Below are 14,666 nucleotides of genomic sequence, written 5' to 3' on the forward strand. Positions count from 1 at the left end.
GGGCACACATTTCTACAGATAATATCTAAAATCTTGTGGAAAGCCTTCCCAGAAGAGTGGATCCTGTTATTTCCACAAAAGGAGGACCATGCAACTCCATATTAATACTCATGGTTTTGGAATAGGATGTCCAACAAGCTCATACAGGTGGGGGGTCAGGCATTCACGTACTATTGGCCATATAATCTATCTATCTACAGGGTGGTCCAGATATAATTATGCAGATCCAGATCATCTGGACCACCCTCTATCTATCTATCTATCTATCTATCTATCTATCTATCTATCTATCTATCTATCTATCTATCTATCTATCTATCTATCTATCTATCTATCTTCAGAAACACACATCTGAGTCAGCGAGTAAGAGAAGAACAACATCTGGTGCAAAACAGGAACCAGCCTTACTTATGGTGTCAGCCTATTGCAAGGTTCGCTCATTAACTAGATAACATATTCGCAAATCTGAGCATCACAACGAAATACTTTGATAGTATCACAGGATTTTCAACAAAGGTTAGGATGTATATGAATCTATTAACTATTAACTACCTATAAACCAATTAAAACAATGTCATGTTTCTTAATCCGTTAAGAATAACGGACGTGTGCTCTTGGTCATCTTTCTACTTGCAGAATGACAGGCGAATTCTCCCGCCAGCCAGCCGAGGGCGCGATGCGCGCGCCACTCCTCAGTCACTCTTCGCCTCAAGGGTTAAATGGAAATTTTGCCTTCCGGGTCGTAGGGTAGACATGCTGAGTGAGCACGTGGAAACATTCGCTGGTTAAAAGGAGGTGAGAGCGAGTTTTTTTTCTCTTTATATAATAGTATTTAAGCGCCGTTTAAATGCTTTGTGTGACGCGTGTGATTTTCTGTATTGTACAACGTGTCATTAATGCGCTTGAGTTTTACTTGTAATCTTGTTTTCGTGGTAACTTAAACTAGTTTACTTGTTGATTTTAGTTACTCATAACTGATCACTTATGTGACACTTGGTGCTTTACAATTGTGAACGGACACAAGCGCTTTTTGCTTTGTGAAATGTTTTTAGACTCCGTAGGAGACGTTTTTATTGGCAGCGCGTGATTATGGCTGCACCAAGCTATGGATTGTTTCCCTTGTTGTGACGATCGCTCCCATAGTATGCCGTGGTTCCCTGTGAGCCTGAGCCAGATAAGTGGGTCAGAAATGGACGACTGGATATCTACTTATACGTGCTTCTCGGTGGGCTGGCCACGCCACATGTGTTGAAACTCATACGTGTTATGTTAAAACGAAAGCCACGAATTCTAGTATCTGTTCGTCCACACTGCATAGTGTGGCGTGGTGGTTATGGCTTTAGACTTCAAAGCCCGAGGTTGTGGTTCAAATCCCACTGCTAACACTTTGTGAACACGAGCAAGTCGCATCACCTGCCTGTGCACCAAGTGGAAACCCAAGAGAAATGGAACCAATTATATATTTAATGTTGTAATTCATCTTGCATGAAGGCAATGCCACTCTTGGATTGGACGATTTGCAGGAAGATCTTGTCTGGCCTTGAAAACACTGGCTGCAAGAAAGGAGCTAAATCTGGACGGGACGTTGAACCACAGTATTTCTTGTTACTAGAAGTGCAGGAGGAAACCGAACAAAAAGGACAGAATACAATTCATGAAAACATAAGTGGACGCACTGACCATGCCAAAAAATTTAAGCAATGCAAATGGAATAGAGGGGTAGCTGGTGATGCCAACTGTACATCGTGATTGTATTATTATTTTAATGTTTTGATTTGTTTGAAATTATTTACAGTAGATACCCCACGTGGATTGAAAATGTGATGTGTTGAATAGTTTGAAATATGATGGCATGTCTTCTCTTGAGTATTCCTTGATTTATGTATCCCTTCTGAACTCGCACTTTCCGGGTCTGATCATTTTATCAGTTTGGCAAATATGACAGTGCACATTTAAGAAAGACAATGGAACAGAAATATAAATGTTTTTAAAAAAAAAAAAAACTTGTCATCATACATTTGTGTTCCAGGCCAACTCATTCCAATTATTGGGTCATCCTAGTTATATCAGAATTGGATGGGATGCATATGCCCTCCTTCATACTGAATCGGTATATAAACAGCTCAAAAAAAAATTAAAGGGACACTTTGAAAACACATCAGATCTCAATAGAGGGGAAAAAAATCCTGCTGGATATCCATATTGATATGGACTGGGTGACGGGTTTGGAACGAAAGGATGACACATTGTTTGATGGAAATGAAAATGATCAACTTACAGAAGGGTTGAATTCAAAGAAACCCAAAAATCAAAGGGAAAAAAATTATGCGGCCACCAGGCTAGTCTATTTCGCCAAAATTTCATTGCAGCAACTACAAATCATACTCAGTAGTTTGTATGGCAACCCAGCACATGCTTGTATGCATGCTTGACAACATTTTGGCATGCTCCTAATGAGATGACAGATGGTATCCTGGGGATCTCCTCCCAGATCTGGACCAGGGCATCACTGAGCTCCTGGACATTCTGAGGTGTCAGATGGACCGAAACATCATGTCACACCCATGGTGTTCTATTGGATTGAGGTCAGGCAAGTGAGCGTGGGAGCCAGTCAATTGTATCAATTCCTTCATCCTTCAGGAACTGCCTGCATTCTCTCGCCACATGAGGCCGGGCATTGTCATGCACCCGGAGGAGCCCAGGACCCACTGCACCAGCATAGGGTCTGACAGTGGGCCCAAGGATTTCATCCCAATACCTAATGGCAGTCAAGGTGCTGTTGTCTAGCCTGTAGAGGTCTGTGCATCCCTCCATGCATATCACTGACCCATCACCAAAACGGTCATGCTGAACGATGTTACAGGCAGCATAATGTTCTCCACGGCTTTTCCAGACCCTTTCACGTCTGTCACGTGTGCTCCAGGTGAACTTGCTGTCCTCTGTGAAAAGCACAGGATGCCAGTGGTGGACCTGACAATGCTAATCGAGCTCCATGGTGCCAGGCGGGCAGTGAGCACAGGACCCACTAGAGGACGTCAGGCCCTCAGGCCACCCTCATGAAGTCTGTTTCTGATTGTTTGGTCAGAAACATTCACACCCGTGGCCTGCCTGCTGGAGGTCATTTTGTAGGCTCTGTCAGTGCTCATCCTGTTCCTCCTTGCCCAAAGGAGCAGATACCATTCAGTCCTGCTGGTGAGTTGAGGACCTTCTACAAGGGGCGTTGTCCACCTCTCCTAGAGTAACTGCCTGTCTCCTGGAATCTCCTCCATTCCCTTGAGACTGTGCTGGGAGACACCGCAGACCTTCTGGCAATGGCACATGGTATTGATGTGCTGTCCTGGAGAAGTTGGACTACCTGTGCCAGCTCTGCAACCAGTAATGACACTGACCGTAGTTAAATGCAAAATGAGTGAAAAAAAACAAATGAGGAGGGAAAAATGTCAGTGGTCTCCCTCCACCTGTTAAAACATTCATTCCTGTTTTGGGGGTCGTCTCAGTGTTGCCCCTCTTGTGCACCAAAGCAGCTGAAACTTATTAACAAGCCCCTCTGCTACTTAACTGACCAGTTCAATAGCCCAGGAGTTAAACTGACTTGATGATATACTCTGAGTAAAACGTGTTCCTTTAATTTTTTTGAGCGGTATAGTTACCATTCAGCCTAATGAAATGTGAGCAGAGCTTCAGGTAAAACCTTTATGCACATGAGGAGACTATTCAAGTAAAACTGGAGCTGAGGGGTGGTAATGCTAAATACGGTACTTGTGTACTAAACAGACGGCAGTGAAACGTCCCTCATGGAGCTCAACACTAGAATGGGTATATTTTTTTTTTATCCCAATAAATATGTTATGAATTCATCAAAACAATTGTACGTATTTCTATAATGCAAGTTCTGTAAATTTCTATATATTTTTTTTATCCCAATAAATATGTTATGAATTCATCAGAACACTTCGGTTTTCCTTTGTCATACCGTCTGTTTAGTACACAAGTGCCCTAAATACTGTACCCACCACCTTTTATGTTGTTCAGGGTGTTTCATTTCTAATTGACACTCTTAATCATGGAATGAAATGTTTAAGGTAACAAAAACAAGTGCAAACCCACACTTGCTGGGTATTATGTTCATTTATGTAATGCCATGATTATACAAATTGTAGTATAAATGTACATTCCCTGAGCATATTCTTAGGACCGCTGTTCTAATGCTGGGTAGAGCCTTCTTTTGCTATCGAAACAGCTTCAGTTATTCATGGATTGGATTTCACAAGATATTGTAAATGTTCCCCTGAGATTCTGCTCCTTGTTGACATGACTCCATCACACAGTTTCTGCAGATTTGTCAGCTGCACATTCATGCTGCGAGTCTGCCATTCTACCACATCCCAAAAGTGTTCTGTGGTATTCAGATCTGGTGGATGGGAAAGCCACTTAAGAAGACTGAACTCATTGTCATGTATTATCCTGTTGTTTAAAGCAGCTTTTGCTTTGTGACATGGTACATAAGCATGCTGGAATTAGCCATTAGAAGACGGGTAAGTTGTGGCCGTAAGGGATGCACATGGTGATTAGCAACGATAATCAAATTGACAATGGCATTCAAGCGATGATTGATTGCTATTAACGAGCACAAAGTTTGCCAAGAAAACATTGCACACTCCAATACTACACCATCACCATTACCAGCCTGGACTGTTGACACAAAGCTTGTTGACTTCAGGGATCCATGCTATTGTCGCCAAATTCTGCCTCTACCTGTTAAGTGCCTCAACACAAACCGAGATTTATCAGACAAGGTTACATTTTTACAGTCTTCAAATGTTCAGTTTTGGCAGCTTGTGCCCAATGTAGCCTTAGCTGCTTTCTGTTACTGGCCGACAGGAGTTGGTCCCGACATGGTCTTCTGCTGTTGTAGCCCATTCACGTCATTGACGTGTTGTGCTTTCTGAGATGTTTTTCTGTTCACCACAGTTGTACAGAGTGGTGATCTGAGTTACCATGGCCTTCCTATCCGCTCTAACAAATGTGCACATTCTACTCTCATCATAAAAGGCATTTCCATCAACAGAACTAATGTTCACTGGATGTTTTTTGGTTTCGCACCATTCTGAGTAAACACAGGAGACTGTTGTGTGCGAAAATCCCAGGAGATTGGCTGTTACAGAAATACTCAAATACTTGCCTGATGAAGGGGCCTTAGCTGCCTCGAAAGCTTGCATTTGTAATATATTTAGTTAGCCAATAAAAGATGTAATTTCACCCTACTTTCTCCTGTATCAACCTATGGCTAACACGGTGCAACACTCTACTGCTATAGAAATACTCAAAGCAGCCCATCTGGCACCAACAATCATGCCATGGTCAAAATCACTGTGGTGCTGGGCTATATAACGATATATATCGTGGGGACGATAGAAAAGTGTCTATCGTCCTATTTCTCTTCTATCGTTTCTAACCTAATTTTATCAATTACTAAAGAAAGTATTGCATTAAATAGGCTATGACAAATGAATGATAATGTCTTGTCGCTATGCAATGCATACTCTACCCTTTATATAAGTGATAATCAAGAATAAAAATGAACTTTTTCGCAAAGAAACTCCATCTTGTGGTTTTGTGACAGTTCAGTTAAATGTCACTTCAAAATAAAGTTGCAAAAAAAAAGTATGCAATGATATTTTTGTCAAACTTTTCAGAGAATAACTGGAAACGTACTTTATTGTGGGTGGTATATCGTGATATATATCGTTATTGTGATATAAAATAATCCATATCGTGATATATGATTTTTCCATATCGCCCAGCACTAAATCACTGAGTGCATATTTTGCTCTATTCTGATGTTTGAGGTGAACATCAGCTGAAGCTCCTGACCTGATTTTATGCACTGTGCTGCTGCCATGTGATTGGCTGATTAGATAATTGTAACTGCATGGATAAGCAGATGTAGAGGTGTTATTAATAATTTGCTTACTAAGTGTATAGTCACCGTTCAACCTAATGGCCTGTTTTTGAAATGTGGGAAGAAAACAGATGTACTTTGTCGAAAACATTATGCACGTGAGGAGACAATCCAAATAAATATGGGGATGTGAATGCTAAATACTGTGCTCACCTCTTTTGTGCTCCATTGCATTCCACTTCAATGTAACACTATTGATCAAGAAAAGGAATGAAAAGTGCAGGCAACAAAAACACGTGAGAAATGTCAGGGTATAAAAACCGTATACGTTGTAAATAATCAATACACAATTAAATCCCATTTCCTAATCTGCTTATTCACTTCTAGACTACAAGGAGCTACCGTCTATCCCAGCAGCACTGAGCGCAAAGTGCGAACCTGCCATGGACAGGGCACACTCGCGTACACATCCACGTTCTAAGGCAGAACGTAAAAATCAATTTGCAAAGTACAACTGTGTATTAAATGAAGGATAGTTTTAAAATGACCCCTTTTAATTCTGTTTTCAGGAGACACCAAAATAAATGACAAGATGACTTCTTTAGCACACCAGTTAAAACGTTTGGCTTTACCTCAGAATGATTCAACTCTCCTCTGTCGAAAAGAGATTGCATCTCTACTCTTTTACCCTAAACAAGCTGCTAGTATTGACAGAGACACTTTCTACGCACTAGGTAAGTGTTTTGAGCTAAAATTTCAGAAATGTATAACATTAAACAAGTAAATGTGTAATTCCAATTGATATATTTGCTTGTAATACTCTTACGCATTATGTAGAAAGGCAAGTCAGCCCATTAGAATTTAAGTGCTTGGTTTTGTGTGTGTAATGTCCAACTTCAAATACCATGTAATAAGCTGCTTATTTAAGCTTTTTTCTTTTAAACGAATAATAGTCAGAGAATGTGAAAAACTGTAACAAATATGTTGAGTCTGCCTCTGAAATTGTTGAAGGTGGTTGTCAGTTTGATTTAAAGAATTTTAAGAGCATTTTTTACTGAAACATGTCTAACAGAAACATCAAACTCAGTCCTGAATGACTACAGAACATTTTACTCATTACTATTTGAGTGGAGGCATGCGCTGATTATACTGTGTTGCCGCACCCACCACAAGACAAAATACCCGGATTGAGATCCGAGTGCTACTGTGCAATGGGTGACACTTCAGCACCACACTGAAGAGTGTGAGGTTTTTTTACAGTGGCTGGAGTGCAAATCCTGCCACAAACCCCCTGGTTTTCCCTGTACGTTTTTTGGACCTGCTTGCTGGACTGGACTGGACTGGATGCAGATTAACATCATACCCAGGATGGAGCAATTGCAGGTTAAGGGCTTTGCTCAAGGGCTCTATGGAGTAGAGTCACTTCTGGCATTTTACAGGATTTGAACCAGCAACCTTCTGATTGGTGGTGCAAATCTGTAGCCTCAGAGCCAACACTCCGCGTCTAATTACTATACTGAGGCATTTTTTATGTGTGTGAAATTGTGGACTGTGCAGGTTAGATTAATGGGTAACTCCTAACTGGCCTGTGTGTGTGTGTGTGTGTGTGTGTGTGTCCTGCATTAGTCTGCAAATGGCCCTGTCAGTGTTTCTTGGCCTTGCACCAGTCCTAATTTAGGGTCTAGATCAGGGGTCCCCAACTCCAGTCCTGGAGAGCTACTGTGGCTGCAGGTTTTCATTCTAACCCTTTTCTTAATTAGCGACCGGATTTTGCTGCTAATTCGCTCTTGTGCATCAATTAAAATTAAGGGAAACTTAAGACTCAGGCCCCTTAATTATTTCTTTTTTCCTTCATTAGCAACCAAACACTATTAAGACACAAAATGTACAAACACATAACCTGTGTCCATCACACAATAACCGAAAATAAAGAAAGGTGAAGGCCTCAGTAATGTCGATTTGCTCAGGTCCACAAAACATTTTGACAGCCAGCACTCTTAAAAAAGAAAATCAACAGTTTTCGAAATGTCTGCCATGGCAAAATGAGCACCATGGAATTAAATAACGGGTTTATTTAGCAATGAGAATTGGCTTCAAATTAAGAAACTGAATAAAGTGAAGTTGGTTGGAGTTTGAGGCCCCAACTTAGTTGCTCATCTGTTGGCTCACTTCACATCAAATTTATGTTTAGGTGCCGTTTAAGGGAAAAAGAATCAATTCTGCGGTCAGAGTCTCAAGAACAGTCAATTAAAATAAAGGGAAAGAGTTCATTAACCGCAAAAACTGGTCACTAATTAAGAAAAGAGAATGAAAACGTGCAGCCACAGTAGCTCTGCATGTCTGGAGTTGGAGACCCCTGGTCTAGATGGTCTCCAGCAACCTGCAACTCTGTGTTAAATCAAACAAATAATAATAGTAATAATAATTCTTTACATTTATGTAGCGCTTTTCTCACTACTCAAAGCGCTCCACATAGGAAGGACCCAGGATGCAAATCCATGATCTCCTTGCTGCGATTGCACCACCTTCATAGATAGATAGATAGATACTTTATTAATCCCATGGGGAAATTCACATATTTGCCTACTGAGTTTGAGAATAAGATGTAATGAGTTGTGGATGTTTACGGTACTGTGTGTATTGTATGGTTGCTTGCATATTAAGGGCAAATATAAAAAAATAAAGTCAGTTGGTTTTTTTACTTAACGTAATAATGTTTCTCCCTGTGGACGATTTTTTGCCATGTGTTATTGTGTAAAGGTGCCTTTTTTGTAATTGCCTTTATATCTGTGTTTACAGACATTCTATTTTCTTTTGAATTTTGTCTAATTTCATTAAATCACAGTAAATAACAAGAAGCTGAAATGTCTTTTTTTATATGTATAAAACTCTGCCACCCCAGACTGAAATTGTTAAATCTGTGATTTTCCTTCTCCAGGGTGCACAGGCCTGGAAGAGCTCATTGGAATTGAGAATGCCTTTGAACAGTTTGAGGAAACCTTGTTTAGCCAGGCTTCTAAGAGCTTGGAACGTAGCGTTCAGTCCAAGGAAGTAAATAAGCAACTGGATGAGCAAATCTCCCTGTTCTTGACACTGCTGTCTCCATACTTCATGTTGAAGCCTGCACATAAATGCCTCGAATGGCTTATTAACAGGTAAAAAAAAAAAATAATAAATAAACCTGAAGAATGTTTGTGTATACTTTCTCATTTGAATCAGCGCTTAGTAGTTCAGTTTCATTTATTACATTTTTTTGTATTTTTTGGCTTTTAGGTTCCATATTCATCTTTACAACCAAGACAGTCTGATTGCTTGTGCTTTACCATATCATGAGACGAAAGTATTTGTGAGAGTTATTCAGCTTTTAACGCTCAGTGATCCTACGAGCAAGTGGAATTGGCTTGAGCCGTCTCAGGTATTGTTTCATATATAATGTAATAATATTTAGAGTGCAGTGTGCTAAGCAACTGCCTGAGTGGGTTTCTCTGTCACATTAAATCAATTTTAAATACAATGTATTTATTTTGTTGGTACATGAAAAAAGTTGCTGTTTCTGGTATTTATGTACATTATCAGTGTTATTAGCTGTTACAACAGATCAGTCTAAAATAAATTTTTTAATGTGTCTTACTCATTATATGCAATAATATAATAAAAAAACAACATTATTTCAATAGAAGTTTAATCCAATCTATTTCAAAGGGAAAGTATAGAGTAATTAAGCTTAAAATAAAGTAAAATACCATAGTATGTAAAATTATTAAATTGGATGAGCAACCAAACTAGAGAAAATAGCACTGTTCAGTCATGATGCAGGAGTATAGTCAGCTACATCAGACACGTTCAGTCTCTTTACATTATCTGCTTATTGAAAACATTGGTTTGGACAAATGTGCCCTGAGAGAAAATATTTGTCTTGAAGAATGAGAAAGTAGTGCAACAAGAATTTTTTTTTAACCAATGCATGAATATGTTAGCTTTTTCTTCTTCTTCTTCTTTCGTGTTAGCTTTTTCTTCTTCTTCTTCTTTCGGCGGATCATCTTCCATATCTTGCTGCCCTCATCATCTTGCACATGTCCAAACCAACACAATCTCACCTTTCTAGCTTTGTCTCCCAACCATCCAACTTGAGCTGACCCTCTAATGTCCTCATTTCTAATCCTGTCCATCCTTGTCACACTCAATGCAAATCTTAGCATCTTTAACTCTGCCACCTCCAGCTCTGTCTCCTGTTTTCAGGTTAGCTTTTTGTGTTGTTAAAATTAATAGGTTTTATTTCTCAGTAGCCTTTCATTTATCAGGTAGGTACAAATTGCTGGAGTTGAGAGCTAAACTAAAAATACCTGTTCAAATGCTTGTTTTGATTTCTAGTTATAACACTTTTGTTATTTTTTAAGTAACTGTTTTCAAGATGTACAGGTTTATATTTTAATTTTGTTTTGACTACTATAATCTGCTATGGAAAACAATGGGCATATACATACCCAATGAATTTAATGATAATAAAAAACAATATAGAGAATCCTTGGTAGGGTTTCAGTTTACTAGCACAGATGTCGAGCTCTGTTATATATGATGTGAGAACACTCTGTATGAAAAGCAGGTTTTTGTATGATTAATTTGTCATCAGCAACAGCAGCTTAACCCTATAACGCCTGAATTTTTAATTTTAGGAAAAAAAAATGTTTTTGTTTTTATTCTTTACTTTCATAGTTGTCAATATATATAACAACCAAAATATATTAAAAAAAACATAAAATTTGCAATGTTTTTTAAATGTAACCAAATTGTCACATTCGTCCATGGATTGATAATACAAGAATAAAAAATGCACCTTCATTTCTATGTTATTTTTCATCTTATTTTATTATTAAATAAAAACAACAACAACAACATTTATTTATATAGCACATTTTCATACAAACAGTAGCTCAAAGTGCTTTACATATTAAAGAATAGAAAAATGAAAGACATAATTATAAAAAAATAAATCAACATTAACATCGAATAAGAGTAAGGTTCAATGGCCAGGGGACAGAAAAACAAAAACTCCAGACGGCTGGAGAAAAAATAAAATCTGTAGGGATTCCAGACCATGATACCGCCCAGTCCCCTCTGGGCATTCTACCTAACATAAATGAAACAGTCCTCTTTGGATTTAGGGTTCTCACGGAAGGGCTTGATGATGATGATGGTCACGTAGACTTCTTCCTTTTAATCCGTCCATCATTGTTGGAGCATCATGAAGCTTTGAGTAGGTGGAGGTGGCGCAGGCCACCACCACAAAGAAACGGAAAAAGAAACAGAAAGAGAGTAGGGGTCAGTACCGATTTTAGAGCCACCATGAATAGTTGTTATGATGAATTGAACATACAGAGTATCAGGATTAAGTTAAATTACGATTAAAATGAAGTTATAAAAGGCCATGTTAAAGTAATGTGTTTTCAGCAGTGTTTTAAAGTGCTCTACTGTATCAGCCTGGCGAATTCCTATTGGCAGGCTATTCCAGATTTTAGGTGCATAACAGCAGAAGGCCGCCTCACCACTTCTTTTAAGTTTTGTTCTTGGAATTCTAAGGAGACACTCATTTGAGGATCTGAGGTTACGATTTGGAATATAAGGTGTCAGACATTCCGATATATAAGATGGGGGAGATTATTTAAGGCTTTATAAACCATAAGCAGAATTTTAAAGTCAATTCTGAATGACACAGGTAACCAGTGTAGTGACATCAAAACTGGAGTAATGTGTTCTGATTTTCTTTTCCTAGTTAGGATTCTAGCAGCTGCATTCTGCACTAGTTGCAAGCGATTTATATCTTTTTGGGTAGTCCTGAGAGGAGTGCGTTACAGTAATCTAGTCGACTGAAAACAAGCGCGTGAACTAATTTCTCAGCATCTTTCAGTGATAAAGAGGTCTAACTTTACTTATGTTTCTTAAGTGAAAAATGCTGTCCTAATGATCTGATTAATATGTGATTTAAAATTCAGATTACAGTCAACAATCACCCCTAAGCTTTTTACCTCCGTCTTGACTTTTAATCCTAATGTATCCAGTTTATTTCTAATAGCCTCATTGTATCCATTATTGCTGATCACTAAAATTTCAGTTTTCTCTTTATTTAACTTGAGAAAATTACTATTCATCCATTCTGAGATACTAGTCAGACATTGTGTTAGTGAATCAATAGAATCGGGTCATCAGGTGCTATTGATAAGTACAGCTGTGTGTCATCAGCATAGCTGTGGTAGCTCACGTTGTGCCCTGAGATAATCTGACCTAACGGAAGCATGTAGATTGAGAATAACAGCGGACCCAGGATAGAGCCTTGTGGAACACCATATTGGATATCATGTGTCTTGAGTTGTAATTCCCACAACTAACAAAATATTTTCTCCCTGTCAGGTAGGATTCAAACCAATTTAAGACACTGCCAGAGAGGCCCACCCATTGACTAAGGCGATTTCTAAGAATGTTGTGATCAATGGTGTCAAATGCAGCACTCAGATCTAAGAGGATGAGAACAGATAAATGGCCTCTGTCTGCATTTACCGCAAGTCATTTACTACTTTAACGAGTGCAGTTTCTGTGCTGTGATTTGTTCTAAAACCTGACTGAAATTTATCAAGAATAGCATGTTTATTTAGGTGGTCATTTAACTGCATAATGACTGCCTTCTCTAGAACTTTACTTAAGAAGGGCAAGTTAGAGATGGGTCTAAAATTTTCAAGAGCGAGGGTCAAGATTATGTTTCTTAAGTAGGGGTTTAACTACAGCAGTCTTAAGACAGTCTGGGAAGACCCCAGTATCTAGTGACAATTTACTATGTCAAGAACATTATCAATTAGCACGCCTGATACTTCTTTGAAAAACCTTGTTGGTATCGGGTCAAGGGCGCAGGTGGAGGGTTTTAATTGAGATATTATTTTTGTAAATCAGGTAAATCTATCCTAGTGAAAGAGTTTAATTTGTTTATAACAGGATGTTGGGGTTTAGGGGATCCTTAGTGTTGGGGAGATATACTATGTTATTTCTAATATCATTAATTTTTTGATTGAAGAATACAGCGACAGCCTCACAGGTTTCACTGGAAGCACTTAGGAGGCATTCCTTTGAGCTACCTGGGTTTAGTAGGCGATCAATTGTTGAAAATAAGACTCTAGGATTACTAGCATTGTTATTTATAATATTAGAGAAATAGCAGCGTCTCTCAAGACGGACAGTGTTATTGTATTCTGTTATTTTGACTTTTAATATTTCGTGGTGGATAGTAAGTTTACTCTTCCTCCATTGACGCTCAGCTCTACGGCATGTTCTCTTTAAATCAGACACTCTTTGGGTCTTCCATGGTATACCAATGCTAGAAGATTTTTTCACTGTCTTTTCAGGTGCAACTATGTCAACAGCAGCTCTCACTTTAGAATTAAATCTTTCCACCTTACTATTTACATTGTCCTCGCTATTATAGCTGGCACTATAAACGGACTGATTGCTTAAAATGTTTGTAAGTTTTAAAGCTGCTGCGAATCAAAGAAGCGTTTTTTAACAATATGCTTCTCATGAGTGTTTTTTATCATTATTTCTATATTAAAAAGTAGAAGAAAATGGTCTGATAGACCAATATCAATGATCTGTTTTATATCAACTTTCAGTCCTTTAGTAATCACTAAGTCTAATGTATGACCTGCTTTATGTGTAGGCTGATTTATGAGTTGTCTCAAATCAAAAGAATCCAGGAGGTTCATAAATTCTTTTACTTTTAGATCACACTGATTATCTATATGAAAATTAAAGTCGCCAACTATTAGGAGTGTGTCATAGTTAGTAATTAAAATTGACATTAAGTCAGAGAATTCCTCAAAAAACGACGCGTTATATTTAGGAGGTCTATACACGGATAGTATTAGAACTTGAGAATCTCCATGAATAACAACGCGAGATACTCAAAGGACTTGAACTTACCAAAACTGACATCTTTACATTTTAATCGGCTCGAGTAAATGTTAGCCAATCCGCCCCCCCTTTTTCCCTGGCGGTTTGAATGAGTAAAACTGTAATCCGGAGGCGCAGATTCAATTAAAACTGACGCGGCATCTGAATTCAACCAAGTTTAATTTAGTGCAATAAGATCTATTTTTATCACTAATAAGATCGTTGATAAAAACGTTTTGTTAGTTAAAGCTCTAACATTTAATAGTGCCATATTTAATGTTTCGGAGGTGCAGAGATGAGTACTATATGCGTTATTGTTATTTGGAATAGGAACTAAATTATTATTATTAGCGCTCTGTGTATATTTTTGTTTAATCTGATCTGTTTTATAGTTTTAATACATTGTTCCTCTAAAATAGTGATTTTAATTAGATTATTGGAGTTTATGCCGTATTTCCTAGGTTTTCTACGTGCATTGAGATTGCTTATTACAGTATTAATGGTGTGAACTTTAAAAAAACAAACTGAAAACTTATTTTATTTATAAAATATAATACAAAATGTATTTGTTTATAATTTTAGTTAGTGTGAAATTGAACAAAACAATTTTTTTCTTTTGTGATACAAAGATGAACTTTGCATTTGCTGCAGACAAATACTGGTGCACTCTTGCAATTTACATTTTTGCATCTTCCTCTGTTTGTGACCTCAGGGTAATGGTGAAGACCATCCAAACGGGTATCTCTTCCAGGGATACTTTTGGTGGCAGGACCTCTTCTCTTTTTGTTAGCAAACTCAACATCAGTAGAGCTAGTAGAAGGTCTGCCTCTTT

At 38.3% G+C, this 14,666-nt stretch overlaps 1 protein-coding gene across 1 annotated transcript in view; it reads left to right on the plus strand.

Moving 5' to 3' along the window:
* Positions 1–744: 744 nt before the first annotated feature.
* Positions 745–14,666, plus strand: part of heatr1 (HEAT repeat containing 1) — a 68,616-nt gene continuing 54,694 nt past the window's right edge. The window contains exons 1-4 of the mRNA XM_039738141.1: positions 745–795; positions 6,472–6,636; positions 8,841–9,057; positions 9,176–9,317. Of these exons, the coding sequence (XP_039594075.1) occupies positions 6,495–6,636; positions 8,841–9,057; positions 9,176–9,317 (501 nt within the window). The 5' untranslated portion in view covers positions 745–795; positions 6,472–6,494. The remainder of the gene's footprint in view (positions 796–6,471; positions 6,637–8,840; positions 9,058–9,175; positions 9,318–14,666) is intronic.

This window comes from Polypterus senegalus, chromosome 16 (genome assembly GCF_016835505.1).
Source record: "Polypterus senegalus isolate Bchr_013 chromosome 16, ASM1683550v1, whole genome shotgun sequence".
Classification (NCBI taxonomy): domain Eukaryota; kingdom Metazoa; phylum Chordata; class Cladistia; order Polypteriformes; family Polypteridae; genus Polypterus; species Polypterus senegalus.